The 18179-nt window shown below is 56.6% G+C and overlaps 2 protein-coding genes across 7 annotated transcripts in view; both read right to left on the minus strand.

Annotated features, from left to right (window-relative positions):
• The window catches only part of DMAP1 (DNA methyltransferase 1 associated protein 1), a 36694-nt gene extending 30138 nt beyond the window's left edge, over window positions 1-6556 (minus strand). Inside the window, exons 1-4 of one of the 3 annotated variants that reach the window (XM_075759613.1) lie at window positions 6456-6556; window positions 5962-6118; window positions 3121-3212; window positions 2307-2502 (exon numbers count right to left, since the gene is read on the minus strand). In XM_075759613.1, the coding sequence (XP_075615728.1) occupies window positions 2307-2502; window positions 3121-3212; window positions 5962-6118; window positions 6456-6517 (507 nt within the window). In that variant the 5' untranslated portion in view covers window positions 6518-6556. The remainder of the gene's footprint in view (window positions 1-2306; window positions 2503-3120; window positions 3213-5961; window positions 6119-6455) is intronic. The other 2 variants (XM_075759611.1, XM_075759612.1) reach the window with 2 other exon arrangements.
• A 4321-nt stretch (window positions 6557-10877) lies between these two features.
• Window positions 10878-16912, minus strand: KLF17 (KLF transcription factor 17). 4 transcript variants are annotated; one of them, XR_012836511.1, is made up of 5 exons: window positions 16319-16912; window positions 15092-16055; window positions 13960-14182; window positions 12540-12696; window positions 10878-11310 (listed from the first exon to the last, which is right to left on the minus strand). XR_012836511.1 is itself a non-coding variant. In XM_075759590.1 (4 exons), exons 1-3 carry the CDS (start codon window positions 16409-16411, stop codon window positions 14007-14009), a joined length of 1233 nt encoding a protein of 410 aa, XP_075615705.1. In that variant the 5' UTR covers window positions 16412-16912; the 3' UTR covers window positions 10878-11310; window positions 13960-14006. The 4 variants fall into 4 exon arrangements, 2 of the variants coding, with proteins under 2 accessions (XP_075615705.1, XP_075615704.1); XR_012836510.1 differs by having other exon boundaries at window positions 12427-12696; XM_075759590.1 differs by lacking the exon at window positions 12540-12696.
• Between the last annotated feature and the right edge of the window lie 1267 nt (window positions 16913-18179).

Here is an 18179-nt window from a genome sequence, read left to right on the forward strand (position 1 = left end):
ATTTCACACTATAAACTCACACAATGATGGGCATTAAATTAGCTGAAACTGCTCAGGAAAGATCCTGGAGCCATGAGACAGTTCTGTGAAAACATCAGCACAATGCCTAGTAGTGGTGAAAAGACAAACTGAACAGTAAAAATGATCAGGGAAATACAGTACAATGTACAAACCCGCCATGCTTCCCTAAGTGAAACACTCACTCCTAGTCCACCTGTCTCAACAAAAAGATATTTGAGAACAAAAGGATGAGACAGGGCGCAGAAGGGCAGATGTACATCAAATTACAGAAAACACAGTACATAGCAAGGACAATTTGCTATGTCGTGTAACACAAGATCTCAGAGGCACCAAATGAAACCCCAAGGCAGCAGTATAAAATGAACAGAAGAAAGCACCTTTGCACACCATACAAAATTAACCTGAAGAACTCATTACCAGGAGATATTCACAAAGCAGCTTTCTGCCCTAAACATGCAAGAATTATTAAACACAAATTCCAAGTCAAGAAATCCTTAAACCAAACACCACCAGAAGCTAGGAAAAAATGCTCCATATTTGCCTCATTTTCATGCTCTTTCTCTAAGCCTTTACTAACGGTAGCCAGAAACAGAGTATCAGCTGAGAGAGGCTGTTGCTCTGACACCACCGAAGCTGCTTTTATATTCCTATTTCACACTCTGGATCAAGGCTCAGTGTGCACTGTGAAACCTAAGTTTACATTTTGGATCTCACAATGAAGAGGAGGGATTTGGTTTGGAGACTGGAAGCACAGAGAAAAGGCAAAGCAACTGAGCAGTAACACAGGAGCCGGGTTAAAGAGCTCGAGCGACCAGCAGGACCACCTACATGGGAAAATGTGCTCAGGCCAAGGGGAGTGAGAGATTTGGGCAGAGGCATTAAGCATGTGAGAAGAAACCCACACAAGAGTCTGGAAAAGTAAGTCCTCTGACATAGCAAACATCTGCAAACCAGTATCATCAGTGCCTTCCACCCTCTCAACCACAGATCCACAAGGGTAACAGCTCGCTCCTAATATTATATAATTGTGCATGTGCAGATGGCAGAGGTCTGTACCACTAATCTAAAGGTTGCAGCCTTGCTGAAGGCTCTTCTGTCTGTCAATTCACAGTACATGATAAAGTTAAGGAAACAAGAATCATACAATTACAACACCCATGTGTGGCCCCCTCTGATAAACTCGGTTGAACTCAGCCAAAACCTGCTACAGCAGTAGAGTCTTCAAGACAATTACACTCCCAAAGTTTCACTCAGACAGCTAGGTAGGTGCCTCGACTGAGTCATGCTTCAGACTTCCACCCTAGACATCAGAGAAGAGATACCACAGGAGGCTCTTACCAATGTTCCAGCAAGAGGAAAAGCATCAGTCAGAGCTTGAGCCTTCTAACATATAAGGTCAACCAACCACTTAACTCTGCAGGAAGCCAGGCTTTGTTAGAGCTGATGCTCTGTGGGTTACAAACTTTAAATGTTGTATACAGTCACATGCAAGCAGAGCTTTTGTGGAACCATGTTAGCACACACTTTTTTTCCCCCCCTTCAAATTTGCATCAGAAAGGGGGTTAAATTACATTATGGAGGCACCCTAACTCTGCTCCTTCCTAACTTTGGAGGTCCTGACTTTGAAGTATAAATCTTGACGTAGTTTTCTTTTTGCATACACATGAAAGCCCCAACCACTCAAAGCAGATACATCTGGGACAAAAGACAGCAGGAGATTACAACAACACATTGTGACAATTTAATATAAGACGCAAAGAACAGGGTACTGCACCACACTGACACCACAGCAGCAATTTCAGAGGGAACACAACGTAATTCAGCATCTGTACTGGAATCCAGCCAAGAGGCTGCGAGCCAGCTTTTTGGCCACGAAGCTCAAGCGATTTTTTTCATACTGGGCAAAATAACAAGACTTATGACTTTAATGTCTTACTCAGAATAGAATATCTTTTACTACTCAGAGCCTGTAATCAGGGGGAAGATGTTGGTTAGGAACTGAATTAGATGGCAGACTGCCTCCTGACCAAACCAATGACTGCACACCTTGAACACAGGGGGCTCTAGCAAGCTCTGACCACATACTGAGCCCACTTAGCTTGAATGATTTGAAGACATTATAGTCTGCTGCAGGCCATGCTGCAATTTAAAATGCAATTGCCAAATCTAACTCAGCCTTCACGTGTTGAAAGAACCAACTTCCTGTCTGGACATTCAAGAAGCTGACTGAAGGGTATTTTCCAGCTAGTATTTATATGCTTTTGTTTGAAAGTGCTCCCACTTACTTTATTGAACCTGGCAAAAGGGTAGTCCTTCCCTTCCTCTGCTGCCCTCCTCCAGTGGTAGAACATCGCTCCATCTTTTCTCGCTGGGTTGGTGAAAGGCATCCACTTCCAAGGCCGGACTTTCTTGGACCCCAGTTTTGCTTTGACTGTTCGATAACCCTGAGTTGTATCACTTGGCAGCAGTGGAGGTGCATCCCTGTGGTGGAGAAAAGCACTGGCTGACAAGAAGCAAGAAGCAGCCCAGGACAAACCCAAAGAGATTTCAGACTCAGAGTGGGATCTGCCACCACAGTGTTTAGGGTGGGAAAATCTGAGTTTAAGCTTTATTTCAGGTTTTGGACTTCCCAGACTGCAATGCTTCCCACATCAAAGGGCAGAATACACAGCACAGATAGGTTTGAACAGAACCGTCTGGAAAGCAAACTATGCAAGAGACCTCTGGGGCAAGGGCACAATCCATAACAAGCTAAGTACAGGCTGCAGCAGAACTCTTTTTGCAGAAATAAAAGCAGGTGCTATTCCCAGTTGCAAATAAAAGAGAATTAGACATAGAAGGGTAAGAACACTGCCTTGTCTGCACTAGACTATTGTGCCTGTACCTAATTCATCTCTTACACAGAGCAAACCCCCCAAATTTAGAAGAGAAGACAGACACTGTCCATGACTGCCTACGAGAGAAGGGCACAAGCATGGGCCAAGCACAAAGGGGAATCAACCTGGGAAGTGAGACTGCCTGTGGTTTCAAAAGGATGCTGCCCTGCCACCAAAAGCCCAGGGTACCCCACAACTTGCACAGATGACCATAAGCTCTTACTTTTTGTCAGAGTAGAGGAGTGCATAAACTTCTCGGTGCATTCCTTCTGGCCTCTTAAACGTCAATGTCTCTGAAGATTTCTTGGATTTTTTCTGAAAAAAAGAATTGCATTTTAGATTCAAAAGTAGCAGTCCCTGAGGGAACACTAAGCTACATAACCTGGTGCCCTGAAATGGTTTTCACTTTTATCTGGTTTTGGACACCTTGAATTTCTCCAGGAAAGTGTCTGTTCCTGGTGGAAGACACTGACAGACAAAATGTGCCCACTTTCAGTGATAGCACTCACCAGTACTCAGACACTTGCTGTTGCTGATAACGCACACTTAAATTCCAAGCTGAACATCTGGCTGTAGCTTTCTGGGGCTGGTGCACTAAGACTTTTTTTACTAGGTAAGCACTGTCCTCACGTGAAGGTATTAATGCATTTAAGTGATTCTCTACATTTTAGAGAAGATATTTCTTATTGTTTTCCCACCCTCTCAGTTTTTGTCACTTTGTTCTGCAGCAACTTCAGTTTTTACCAGCTGTGATCAAGCACTTACAGTAGCCCCATGTCAAAACTACTGGTATCACCTAGAAAAGTAAACCCCCGTTCCAGCCTCCACTCTCCCATTTATACAGCAAAGAATTTTTTTTTTTTAATGTAGTTTCTTCATACTAGGAATTCAGTGTAGATGACTCAATCTGGCCCCTAAAACCTTGTTATAACTGATGGTTTCCAAGACACAGTCCACCTCATATCACCTATACAAGTTTATAAAGTAGTCAGCTTTGGATTCAGGTAGATATAGTAACAGCCACATTAACAAGGTACACTTTAAGTGGGCCAAGTTTACTGAGTAGTCCAGAGCATTTGGTCTAACTGTACCATCTTTGGAACTACTAGCCATGTCACCACTTTCAACTACTTGTTTGCCATATTGCTACCAACTTTTAAATCAGAATATTTTGCAGTAGTAAAAGTAACACTGTATCATAAATTTTATTAAATCCATACAGTCACCTTTATCAAGCAAATTCAAAATCCCATTAAAAAAATAATAATCTATCTGCTTGCACTACAACTACTTTCCATAAAACTTCATGACAGACATTCATTATATTAGCACCTTTTCACTCCTAATCAAACACCTTTCTCCTAGAGTGTCCATCACTTTGCCCAGGAGCGATGTAAGGCCAATCGAGGCAGTTACCCATGGGTCACCACACACCCTGTTTGAACACAGCCTTCTGGAATTCCCCCAGAGTTCCCAGATTTATTAAAAGTTAATATCAGCAGGCCAGAGATCAGCTCAGGCAGCTCTTTTAGGAGTTGAGAACAAATTACTTGGTCCTGCTGATTTAAATGTTTTTATGCCTAGTAATTTTTATTTTAACATTCTCAGTCACTAATGGACTGAAAAGTACTTCACGGTTCTCTTGTGATTTAAAGACATCAATCTGCTTCTTTTTTAATTGAGAACAGATCTATTTCCTGAGCAAGTGCCACACTGTTATTAGAAATTTTGCACTCTCCACACGATAATGGCTTATACCTTTGGTTTGATTTAGTTTCTGTACTTTGTAGAAATTCAGAATGTTTCACTCACGGCTGCACTTCTGCACTCCTCCCGAAACCTCTCACTGCATCTCCCCTTCCTCTCTCTTTTCATTACAGTAAATTTGAGGAGAAACCCATCTTATTCTCTGCTCCGAAAGAGAGACAGCCAGTCACCAGGAGTCATTCAGCTCTCTGCTAGCTAACAGACAAACGCATCTACATCAAAGAACTCGCAACTCCAAACACTCAGTGGCACAACATCGCAGGCTGAATCCAGCCAAGGAGCTGCTCACCAGACACACTATTCACCAATACAGCTGATAACTGGTGATTTTAACACTTCAGCCTTTAAATTACTGAAACTCGTCAGTTTTCCATTACACCAATTATACTATGTGTCCTATCCCCAGCAAGGCAGTCATGAAACCACTGTGCTCCTCTTCAGAGACAAACATTTCAGTGGACACAAAGTCAGGAAGTACTTTCAGGGATGGGGTGGTTGCATATGTTTGGTTTGGGTTTTTTTCCAAATACACAGGCTTTACTTCAAATCAGACCATCTCTGTACCAGAGCGCTCCTGGTGATTTCAGTCTTCCCTGGCTCATTTCCAAGCACCTCCACATCTTGTAAATACTTCTGAATTGACCTTCCCAATGCCTTGCAAAGCATGGGACAGCCAAGACGTTGCCCGATCTTAAAATACAAAAGGCAACAACATACCGTAGCATAGTATCACATGGAATGCAGCACATGACAGCATACATCATTAACAGAGCTTACTAACTTGCCCACATTCCCACAGGCAACACATCCCAGTTCTCCCAAACCCCAGTCACACACCTCCCCCTCATGGGAACTGTCCCCATGGTTTGAACACATCTACCATTCAACCAAGGCAGAAAATGTTTTTTTCTTCTAGAACAGAACTGCTTTATATTACTTCCATCTGCTTTGGGGCTGGATGTTAAACGCACTTCACACTAACTCCACAAAATGGGAATTTTAGAGACAGCTGAAAATGTCCTGGGGCCAGGCCCAGCTCACCAGGACGCCACTTACACAGCTCCATCTTAAATACCACCCCAAATGCCACAGCACAGTTAACTAATAACACCAGGAACCCAGGAGTGGGGCCCTCCAGGCATTTCCAGATGCTCCTAGTATGCCTGAAAATAAACGGACTACGGTAGGAACATGCTTTATTACATCTTTTTTTCCCAATATTCACTCCAGACACTACATGCAAGGTCAGTCAGTGCCTAGAAAACAAGCAGGAGCCCCTCAGGGCATCGCAGTTCACCTTATCCGAGTTAATGATATCCTTTTTGTTGATGGTGCCCGTGTTCTCCGACTCCACGCCGCCCAGCTCCAGGATGTCCCGCACGTCTGCGCCTGTCGCCATCTCTCCGCCTGCCCGCTGGCCTCGCCCGCCGCCGTCCTGTCCGTCCCCTCCAGCGCTGGGGGAGAAACCAGGGGGCCGGGGTTAACGTGCACATCCCGCGGGGGCTATCCCATACACAAACATATGTGTATATACACGTACATGGATATCTACACACACACACGGATACAGAGGTACACAGGCGTATCGCTGTATACACACACACACCACCACCCCCCCCAGGCCCAACAACGGGGCCTTGTACCCGGCCGGTCCCAGGGGCCACGCACGCCGAGCCCGCGGCCAGGAGCCCCACGGCGGGGTCCCGGGAAGCCCGCGGGAGGACGGACGGGACGAGGCGCCGCCGTGGGGACGCAGCAGCCCCGAGCGGACCCGCTCCCGCGCTCGCTCACCCACCCGCGCCGGCTCCGCAGCCACCGGGACGGTGCGACCACCACAGCGGCCCGGGCAGCATCACTTCCGCTGCCGCCGAGAGGCCCCGGAAGTGCCCGGAGCGCTTTGAGGGACGCACCATGGGGGGGGTGAGAGGTGCGGATGGCGGGGACCGGGTACCCGTTTCGCGCCCCGCTCCTCGCAGGTCGCGGCCGCCCCGGGCCCGGCGACCGCCTCCCCTGTGGCCCAGCTGCAGCACCCGTCCCTGCCCGGGGCCGACGTACGTGCTTCCCCGCTCCGGGCGGAGAGCCCGCTGCAGGCGGGACTCGGTCCCGCGCCAGGAGGTGGCAGCACAGCCGTGCCCGGCCCGGGCCCGATGGGTGTCCCCGAGCCTAGCCCGGGGCACCCCTGCCCCTCATCGCGGCCCGTGTGCAGGAGCAGGGGGCTGCAGGGCGCCCGGGCCCTTCCAGCGTGCTCCCACCCCCTGGTTGCTCGAAGCGACGAGCTGGGGGTGCCCGTTCCCCCAGGGCCTTCGTGGTGGGTCGCTGGACACCGCCTCAGCTGGGGACACCGGGGCTGCGGGGCAGAGCTGGGGCAGGCCACCCGCACCCCACCACCTGCCCAGCACGATGGCAGAGGGCAGCTCAGTGGCCGTGCCCTGCTCTCCCCAGGGTCTTGGGGCTGACCCCGGCTCCTCACAGCGCTCATATTCCCGTCTCCTCACTGGGTCGCACGGCTCTTGCTCAAGGCTGTCGCACCCTCCTGCTCTCCCTGCTAGCCCGTGTCGGCCTCGCCAGCAGCGAGCCAGCCATGCCAGGTGGCCACCTGCCAGGCGGGCGCTGTACCACGTGGCACGTTCGGGCTGCCTGTCCTGTCTTCGCTTTACAAAGCGTACGCTCCTTGCCTTCACGCTTGGCAAGGAAACCCTCCCGAAGCGCTCCATAGCCGCAGGGCTTACCTGAGGCTGCGAGCAGCCAGGACTGCCCTGTTTCCTCTTCCCTGTGGGAGGAAAGGGGGGAGGGGAAGGGAAAGGGGAGGAAACAGCAGTGTGGGGCCAGGAGGGACCTCGAGAAATCACCTTCCCGCTGCATCGAGGCAGGAGCAAAGCTGCTTGGTGGAGAAAGGTGCTTGGTGGAAAGCTGCTTCTGAAGCAGAAGGTTTTGGCACAGGGCACAGAGATCCGCGGGGACCTGCCAGCCACCTCAGCCCAGGAGAGGGGGTGTCCCTGAGGGGATCTCTTCTCCTGTGCAGCAGCCCCAAGATGAGCCGAACCCCGCTGTGCTGGGCGTAACTCCAGCACACAGCCCCTCAACACCAGCCAGACTGTGCTCAAGTTGCCACTGTTCCTGCAGGGACCGGCACGTCACCTCCGCACCAGGGCCCAGGCAGCACCAGTGTGCCCCAACGGGAGCTGGTGACACCCACAGTATGTCATCTGTTGTTCACAGGAATCATTTAACCCCTTTTCTGCCCCCTCCCGTGCTGCCAGGGATGGCTTTTAGCATCTTGGCCCTTCTTCCCACAAGGACTGAGCTCATCCCAAGGTTTTTCCTGTCCTGCCCGTTTGCTCTCAGCTCTGCCACATCCACCCAAGTCCTCCCCCGGCCAGCACGTGTGGCGGTTCCTAATCATTTCTAGCATCTTCCCTTGCTCTCTTGCTGCAGCTGACTCGAGGTGGGTCTGCAGAGGGAGACAGAGCTTTCCCAGCGCTTCCTTTGCTGACACCCGTCACCCCTGCTCTTCCTGCCTGGCAAGCCTGGCACTGCTGCTCCAAGGAGACCTTTGTAAGACCAGAGAAGGAGGACCTCTCTCTTCGCCCCTCGCTGATGGGTCGTTCGCAGTCTGTTCATGTCGTTAAACAGCACTTATAGAAAACAATGCCAAGTCCCAAAATAAAATCCAGAGACAAGTGGCCATTTGGTGTCATAGAATCATAGAATGGTTTGGGTTGGAAGAGACCTTAAAGATCACCTAGTTCCAACCCCCCTGCCATGGGCAGGGACACCCTCCACTAGACCAGGTTGCCCAAAGCCCCATCCAACCTGGCCTTGAACACTTCCAGGGATGGGACATCCACAGCTTCTCTGGGCAACTCTGGGTGTCCTCGGGTTTTGATTACATCCCCCACCTTTAGGCCTGACCTGCCAAAGCCCAGCTTCCAGCCCTATCCCAGCAGGGCTCAGCTCAAGCTCCGCTCCACTGCAGGACAATCAACTCACTCCTCAACGAACTAAGCTCGCAGCACATTTTGAGCTCCTCTCCCCAGAGGGCAGCAGCTTTTTAACCTCATGAAAGGTGGAGATTGTGGGCAGCCGGGCTGTTATTCACAGCCTGCCTCCCCCACACCCCTGTGAGTGTAGGTGTCACTGGGGGGCTGCATCCCACCAGGAGCTGTGTGGACCTGCAAGCAAAACACATTAGCAGGGTGCTTCTGCTAACCTGATCAGCAGTGGAGCAATTAGCACTGCCTTCAAAGGAACCCAGAGATGTTGTTTCTGGGCAGCAGCCACTGCATCCCGGAGCTTGCACAGCCTTCAAAGAGCAAAAGGGCACAGCTGGAGACCTTGGTCAGCCTGCATGCACCTGGTCCATCCTTGAGAGTCCTGCATGGGGACACGTGGCCAGGTCTGTCATCTCCCCGGAGCATGGGGGTCCTGCCTTCCTGGGCACAGGGAGACCCCAGGAGATGCAGCAGGTTGGGAAAAGCCAGCATAAGCAGAGAGCCTAGTGCTCCTGTGCCCCAGGACATTGGCAGGGGTCAGCAACACAGCCAGCTTTGCTGTCCTGTCACTGCAACCCCATCACCCACCTCCTGCTGTCCTGCGGGCACAGGGTACCAAGCCTGGGCGACCTCACTGCCACCCAGCATCTGGGGGAGGGATGTCCCCCCCAAATTTAGCCCTGGCAGGAGGGCAGTGCTGGCCCCCTCCTGGCCAGCTGCCCGCCCACCCCAGGGTCCTGGGGGAAGGATGCTCCTCGTGCCCTTTGCCCATGCCCCGGCTGCCAGGCATGGACGAAGGTGGCCCCAGGCCAGAGGTGTGTGTGTCTCCAGCCCAGGGCTCAAGGTGTGCGTGTCTCCCGGCCTGGCACCAGCGGAGGAGGACAAGTGCAAACACTGTGGCCAGTGGGACGGGAGGAGGTTATCTGGGGCCCGGCAGTGGAAAAACTCTTGGTGTGTGACTAAGGCACGATAGCACCAGGTGTGGGTCCAGGCAGGGCAAGTGAGCCTGGGAGTTATCACTTACCCGTGGGTTCAGGTGCCTGAAGCCAAATGTTTCCTAAGGGTGCGGTGACAGCCACAGCCCCGTTATCACGGCGCCTGGCCCACCCCAAGTGGCGGGGACGTGGGGGCAGGCTGCTGGACCTTCCCCCCATGGCAGGGATGGGACACTTCCCACTGGAGGGGGTACACCAGCCCTAGGAGCATCCTTCAGCAAGGGATGCCTCAGCCAGGGGAGCCGAGCTCCCGCTTCTCATTGTGGCTAGGAAAGGTCTGTGTCAGCCCCTCCAAGCATCCCCAAATCGTCCCTCCCACCCCTTCTTCCCACGGCCCCGCATCCCTGGGCCAGCCCTGTGGGCTGTGGCATGGGGGATCCCCACAAGCTGGGTTATCCCCATAGGACAGAAACCCACCCGAGCTGTTCTTTGCCCCCCACCCCGCAGCCATGAAACCCCTGGGGCCCCGCTCCTGCTGGCAGGTGCTGCAGGGTGCCAGGCCATGCTGCGGCCGTGACTCACTCCTCTGCCGGGAGCTGTTGCTCCATGCCTCACTCCTTCCCTTCCCGGCTTGCGTCCCTGCTGTGCTGGTTTGGCTGCACCCCAAAGACACGGGGCTGCACCTTAAGGTTTGAAGGGGAGCTCAGGGACCTCTGCTTTGCCCACGACCGCAGCTCCTGAGGGCTTTTTTGCCAGGAGGTGACCAAGGGGAAAAGGGAGGCCAGGCTGTTGGGGGGAGATATGACCTGGTGTGGGGTCTGCATTGCCCTGCCAGCCAGCTTTCCCTCTGCACCATCCCTGCAGCAGCCCAGTGTGTGATCCAGGCCACGGGGACCTGCCCCAGGCTGGGCCAGCCACAGATCCAGGGGCCGCACACGGATAAATCAGCTCTTCAGGCACCAGCCTGGCTTCTCTGGAGCACCTTCCTCTTCTCTCTGGCACAGTCATGGCACAGGACACACTGCTAGTGCCACATCTCCTGCAAAGCAAGGTCCCACCCTGTTGACTGGTGTATTTTGGGTCCCCATATTCCCCTACCAGGCCAGGGCAAAGCGCTTTCCAGATGACCGTGGGCACATGGACCGCAGGCAGGGATTGTGCCCCAGCCCTGCCTTCCTCAGCACTGCCGAAGGTGTTTTCTTGCTGCCCTCATTGCTTTGCAGGGCAGGTTTTGCTGGGGATGGGACTGGGCTCTACCAACAGAGAGTGTGTCTTGGCCCAGGCAATTGGAAGAGGGTGTTTTTTATTAACAACAAATTAACTGTAATTGCCATTTCCACTACAGCCGCTCCTTGCCCAGGCAAGGTTCCTGGCCGTGCTGGTCCCTGCAACCGCCATGCCCCATCAGGTGCCCAAAGGAGCACCTTGCCCTGGGCCCAAGGGAGCGAACCTGGAGCGGCTCTACCCAGAAAAGGAGCCAAAGCGCCTTCCCCTGCTCTCGCCTCCATGTAAGGCAGCGGCAGCAGAGCCAGGCCTCGCTCCCGCCCCGACGCAGTGATGATGAAAGGCGAGGAAGAACTGGTTTGTGCTCTGATCTCAGAGACGAACCTCAAAACAGCCGCGGACCGTCACTCTGGCTCCCAGGATGCTTAGGGAGGACAGGACAGAAGAGCCAGCCTTTCCAGTGAGACAGGATGGTTGGAGAAATTCATCGTTCCCCTGGAAATAAAAATAATAATCATAATAAAAACACAAAGCCAGAGATTACTTATACGCACACAAACACACAGGCATGCACTCTCTCCCCATCTGGCTTTGCCAGCCTGACTCATCGCTAATTCAAACAGCCCACACCTTTCCCTCTCCCTCTCCCTCTCCCTCCATGTGACGTTTTGAACAAGTCTCTGGAGAAGAGGCAGCAGTTTTGCTCTGGCCACCCAACCGGTGTCAGACCGTCGCCTTTGGGTACCGGAGGTCCCAGGAGCAAGACATCCCCGGTACCCCATCACAGGTCACTTGTGTCCCTGCACGGTCACCCCCGCACAGGCACCTCTCAGAAATTGGGGCAAGTGGAGGGTGGAGACAGCTGTGGAAAGGACAAGTGATTGAGCCTGGTGGATCTGTGACACCTGCAGATGCAGTCCCATGGTCCCATGCCTGGGCCTGCAGGCAGGACATGACATCCTGAGCTGCTGCCGCTCTGCCTGGAAACACACATGGTTTTTTACCTGCTCAGGGCAGACCCCAAGGCTGGGTGCTGGCCCCAGGATGCTCAGCCTGACCCCAAAATACTAGCCATCCCTTGAGGAGGCATCAGTCCCGCTCTGCCATTCCCATCTCGACTTCCCCACATCTACAAGCATGAAGGAGCAGGATCAGCCCTGTCCAGCCCACGTTCACAGCACAGCTACATTCCATTTCCACTTGTGGGGCAAGGAACCCCAGGGCATCCCCTAGCCCTGGCTGGCCGCCTGAGGTTGCGGTAGTGAGCACGGGAGGAGAAAGCCACCGCCACCCCGCTGGGCCAGGCCACCACATGGCCTGTACAGCATGCTCCCTGCACTGCCAGCATGGTGTCAGGTCTGGACAAGCCCCAGCCTTCAGAGGGATGCGTGCATCACAGGTAATCAGCCGTGGGAGGGATGGAGCCAGACCTGCTTGCTGAGCTTGGGACCTGCCAGCACGCTTGTGCTGAGTCACCACCTATTAACGCAGGGAAACCTCAGCACCTGAACCCCGCCAAGCTGCTGGGCCACCCCCAGGAGGACAGCGGGGACAGCACACAGGGCTGGGCAGCTGCCACCCATCTCCCGGTTGTGACCACAAGGCCGGTACCACAGAGCTCCCGCTGCAGGGGACAGCGGGACAGGACCGCTCGGGAAGAAAAGACAGGACCAGCAAAGCTCCCGGTACAGTTTCGGCTGCCGTTCACCTCGGCAGTGACTCACCGCGGGACCAGTCACGCCATCCTGGTGCCGCAATTGCCCCATCTGCAGATTAGGGAAACTGAGGCACGGGGAAGTGGGGTGACTCAAGAGCTGTTACACAGGAGATGCTGCTCGGATGCCGAGGCTTGGGCGTTCCCCATCGATCCTCCACAGCTAACTTAAGCAGAAATGAACATCGATGTAAATATTTACTGACAAGCAAGCCCAGCCTCACCCTCTCCTCTTAGAAGAAAGCTTTAAAGTAAACTCTCCTGGCTCTTTCATGTTTACATCTTGTTTATTTATTATACAGCAGATCACAATATTTCAACAGTTTGCATATAAAGAAAAGTAACATTTCAGAGTGCGAGAGACCTAACATGCCCAAGCAGAGAAATGTTAATTAACAATATACACAGACAGGAACAGTGCACTTCCCAAAGCCGAGACTCATCTATGTTCCCAGCTGGAAGAAAAAAAATATATTAAAAAAAACAGAAACATTATATATTACTGCTTTGTTTAATTTACAACTTGCTTTGCAGAAGCTGCACATAAAAAGACTCATTTTCTTTTGAGTTGTCTCTTTTTTCCCTCTATGAAAGTTTCAAGTATAGCAGAGACCTGGGCATTCATAGCTGGACTCACTGTCCTTTACACACTAAATTTAAAAAAGCAGCATGGGGAAAGCAGCTGCAGCAGTACCTGGTGTCATCCTGAGGGGAAGAACAAGACAAATGAAAGCAGACAAGAGCCACTTTAGGCTCCTGAGCACAAAACTGTGGGAATGGCCAGGACAGGACTGCCCAGTGGGATCCCAAGCTGGCGATGGGAGCATCCCCGCTCCCTGTGCGAGGGTGACACTGTGCTGTCAGCCCCTGCAAACCTTTAGAGCCATGAGCCACAGTCAGGTCCCGCACCCTCACCCCATCCAGCCTGGGCTTTTGGGTCAGGAGGTTTGTTCTCATGGCCACAACCGAGAAGACCAGCAACCCACTTCCCAGCACCACAACCCACGCACCCAGTGGGTGAGGGTCTCTGGCTGAAACCTGGCTGGAGTCAGCCACCACAGTTCCTGGAGCTGGGGGGGGGGGGGGGGGGGGGGCAGTGCCAAGATCGGGGGAGCACAGTTTTTAAGCTGATGCCAAATACATGCTAGCAGCTCTGGGGACAGATCCCTGCTGCACCAGCCCCCCCACTCACCAGGTGCCTGGCTGGCAGAGGGGGGACCTTCCAGGTGTGGGGAGCTGAGTGGCGGTGCCTGGGCAGAGGCGAGGCTGGAGACACTTCTTGCAGCTTTGCTCCCCATCTACACCCCAAAGCAGCCCTTCCCCACCACTCAGCTGGGCCCAGGAGGAAAAAACTAGTTATCAACTATAAGCGGAGAGGGCTGGGCAGCCGGGCTGCTCCCCAGTGCCATCCCCGGCCCGACGCTATTTACATCGTGAGCTGGCTCCAGGGACACCAAGTCCGGCCGTGGCCTGCCGCTCACATGTGCCGCTTCATGTGGAGGGCAAGGTGGTCAGAGCGGGAGAAAGCCCGCTCGCAGAGGTGGCACTGAAAGGGCCGGTGCCCTGTGTGCTTGCGGTAGTGGCGGGTCAGCTCATCGGAGCGGGCAAATTTCCAGCCACAGCCTTCCCAGGTGCAGTGGTAGGGCTTCTCACCTGCGGAGGAGAGGGGGTGTCAGTGGGCTTAGAGGTCCCCATCCTCCCTGTGTCTTCACCCCTATGATCCCTGCCCAGCACCCCCCCTTTTCAGAGGGTACCCATACCCACCACCCTTAGGAAAGGGGAGCCCCACTGTGTACTCGTCCCCTGCACACCTCTGCCTGACTATCCTTTCTCTTTGTCCCTAGTCTTCCTGCCCTTCCCCATGTGCTCCCCTGTCCCATGTGCCCTGCACTGGGGTCTGTCTTCTGGGCACCCATGTCCCATTGCAATGCCCCTCCATGTGCCTGTCTCCTCCTTCAGGCTGGGGGTGCTCGCTCCCCTCCCCATCCCTGCTGTGGGGCCATACCATGTGCCCCATCCGACCTCTGCCAGGGGTCTCACTATATACCCCCAGTCTGTCACTGGGGGGTGTCCCCACTAAGTCTCACCATACACCCCCTCGATTCACCCCCAGCCCAGTTGGGGGGCTTCTCCATGTCCCCCAGGCCCTGCCCCTTCAGGCACCCCTGGGCCCCGAGGCCAGGGCAGGGTGTCACAGGGGTGGTCTCCCTGTGTGCCTTGGTCCCCACGTGCCCCTGCCAGGCCCCACCACGGGGGTCCTTCTGAGCTCTCCCGGGGGCATCCCCACTTGCACCCTGCCCCACACAGGACCCCTCCGTGCTGCCCCATGCCAGACGCAGGGTCACTCTGGGTGCCCCCACCCAGCCCCACTGCAGATACCCTCCGTGTGCCCCCAGACTGACCACGGGGGGGGGGGGTCCTCTCCGTGGACCCCTCCACACTGCCGGGAACCACGCCGGAGCGGGCTCGCGGGTCTCACCGTGCGCCTCGGTCCCCCCACTCGGGACCCTTTGCGCATCCCCCCCCCCCCCGTGGCCGCCCACTCCTCCGGTGCGCCCTTACCCGTGTGGGTCCGCATGTGCGCCTTGAGGTGGGAGCTCTTGGTATAGGTCTTGCCGCAGCCCGGGTATTCACAGTTGTGCGTGGCCGTCCGCTTGCGCGCCCACGAGCGGCGGCCGCGCTTGGGCTTGCAGTCCTCGGGGGGGGCCCCGGCCGGGAAGTACTCCAGCACCGGGGAGTTGGGCGGCGTGACCAGCAGCCCGGGCAGCCCCGCCGGGCCCGGCCCCGGCCCCTTCAGGGGCTCCCTGAAAACACTGAAGTGTCCATGAAACTGCGGCGGCTGGGGGGCGAAGTGGGGCGCGTAGCGGTGCGGGGCCACGGTGTAGTGGGGCGGCAGGTCGGCCAGGAGGTGGGGGTCGGTGCTGGGCAGCGGCTCCTCGGGGGGCCCCAGGCGGCCGTGGGCGAAGCCCGGGTAAGGCAGCGGCGGCCCCGGCACCGGCCCCGGCCCGGGACCCGGTGCCACGCGTGGCTTGTGCTCGCCGCCGCCCGGCCCCAGGTACTCGGCGGCGGGCAGCCCCAGCATGCAGGCGCGCTCCTCCGGCTGCTCCTTCTTGATGCGGGGCCCGAAGGGCTGCACGGGGTCCAGGGGCAGCGGGCGGGCCAGGGCCGGGTGCAGGGCCGGGTGGTGATGGGAGTGGTGGGGGCCGCCGGGCACCCGCAGCTCCGTGTATTCCCTCCGTTGCAGGTCGCAGTGGCCGGGCAGGTCCGGGGTGAGCAGCTCGGCCACGTAGCTGTGGCCCTGGCCCTCGGGGTAAGGCGCCGGGAACTTGCCCGGCGTGGGGTAGGAGCCGTCGCTGTCGTAGGTGGTGCCGCAGCTCTCGGGGGTCTCGGGCAGGGGGTAGTTGGGGCCGGGCGGCCCCTGCCCGCCGCTGCTGGTGTGCGCCAGGATGAAATCCAAGTCCACGAACTTGCCCAAGTCGTCCTCCTCCCTCTTGACAGCGGCGGCGCCGTCCTGCTGCAGCATCCTCTGTGGGGAGAGGGGCGTCAGGACCGGCCGGGCGACGGTTGCGGCGGCGCCCGCCGCTCGGGCACCGCGGTCCGCGCCTCCCGCTCCGGGCGGCGGCTCCCCCCAACCCGTCCGACGGGTCGGCACCGCTCCGGCTGCGCCGCCCTCGGGGCGCCCTCCGACGGCGGGAGGGGGCCCACCCCCACCAACCGGGCTGAGCCCCAGCCCGGGACGTTCTGCCCCGCACCCCCCTCGCCGCGCACTCCCCGGTGCCCGGTGCTTACGTGGAGCATGTCGGCGGGCCGCTCCTCCAGCGGCAGCAGGTTGGCGAAGGTGGAGATGGAGGGCAGGGTGCTCTCGTCCACAGCCGCCGCCATGGCGGGCTGGGCGGCCGAACCAGGGCCGGGGCGGGCTGGGGAGGGGGGGGGTGCGCGGAGCCCAGCACCGCTCCGCTCCGCTCCCCGCGGCGGCGGCAGCGCTGCTCTGCGCCGCCCCGCGCCTCTAAGCTGTTAACAGCATGGCTGCGCCCCTATTGGCTCGGTCCGTATTGATATTCACCGCCGCCACTTTCTATTGGCTCTCCTATGGCCCGAGCCACGCCCCCTCCCATGGGGCTGCCCCGGCGGGCGGGGGTCGGCGGCCGCCGCTGCCCCGACGTTGTTCCGCCGCCCGCCTCCCCGCGCTGCCGGGGCAACGTGGCGGGGGTCCCCGCGCCCTGCCCACGCTGAGACCGTGGGTTGCGTAGCCGGGCTCCACGTGTGGCTAGGAGAGCCCAGGGTCCCTCCTGCCCGTCCCCACAACGTGAGTGGGGCGGCCGTGCCCTGACGCCTTGCCCCACGCCGCGAGTGAGTCGGGGGCCTGTAGATCGCCCCGGCGCTGCGCCCCGAGTGGGGCAGCGGCGATGGCCGTGTTGTACGCTAGCGTGTGCGCACGCAAGTGGGACCGTGCTGGGGAGGCCTGGTGCGGGGTTACACCTGAGCGCACAGCGCTCGCCATGGGGGACGCCAAGTGCGTCAGCAAGCGAAGATGACATCGCAATGGGTGCTCGTGCGAGCTGGGGAGCTGAGCTGGGGTGGCTGAGCCCCAGTGCCCCCATACCACTCGCTTCATATAATGGCGCCCGTGAGGCCACGTCCCCCCACGCCGGTGCTGTCGGTGAGGCAATCAGCAGTCCAGAGCACACCAGCTCCCATCTGGCCGTGCTCAGGCTGCGTGTGCAAGCCGAGATAACCACCCCACAGACCCTGCCGGGGGGCTGGCACCCTGCCTGCATCGCCTCATCTCGCCCCACAGCCCTCGTGGGACGTTTGCTTGTCCTGCCTGGGGACCAGCGCCGCAGCCGAGCCTCCAACCGCTCTGCCGTGGGGGGCACGGGCTGGCTGGCTGACCTGCCCACCCTGCGGAGTCCCTGGGACTGCGCTGTCCGCCCGAGGGCTTCCCATGGCACAGGACATGAGGGGACTGGGATGTCCCACCTTGCAGGAGACCCCCAGGTACCCCACTCTGTGCTGGTGAGTCAGGACGTGGCATGGAGACCCAGGGAGCTGGGCAGGCCTCCTCAGGGGTTCTCTGCCTCCCTGTCCAGCTCGTAGTGAGACCTTCTCCGCTTGGCCCCCGTCCAGCCAGTACCAGGAATGGTCCTGCTACTGTTGTGCTTGTCAAGAAGCAATGGCCCTTATCTCCTGGAGCCTGTCTCCCTGCTTTCTGGGGCTTTCCATCCCCAGATACCTTTCTAAGAACTGGGGCTGCTGCTTGCGCTATTCAGAAGCGAGGAGTCGATTTAAAAAAAAACAAATATAAACACCAAAGGTGAGGTGCGCGCACACACACGCACACGCTGCCTCTGGATCCAAAGCTACTCTACCAGTTGCTTTCATCATCATGCTTTAATTATAAGGGTGGAGCATTGCAATAAATTATTTCAGTAATCCAGTGGAACAACAACGATTCAAATCTTCCCCCTTTTACCAAGAATCCCTGCCCTGGTTTCCAGAGCGCACACTGGGTCGCTGCCTGGGCCCCGTATGCCCGGGTGCTGGCGGGGCAGCGGGTTTATTAATGCCACCCGGCGGGTTGAAACACACAGGCTTCAAAGTCCTTCCTCGGAAAAAGTCACCTCCGAAGTGGCAAAGGCAAGAAGCATGT

The sequence above is a fragment of the Balearica regulorum genome, chromosome 8, assembly GCF_011004875.1.
Source record: "Balearica regulorum gibbericeps isolate bBalReg1 chromosome 8, bBalReg1.pri, whole genome shotgun sequence".
Taxonomy (NCBI): Eukaryota; Metazoa; Chordata; class Aves; order Gruiformes; family Gruidae; genus Balearica; species Balearica regulorum.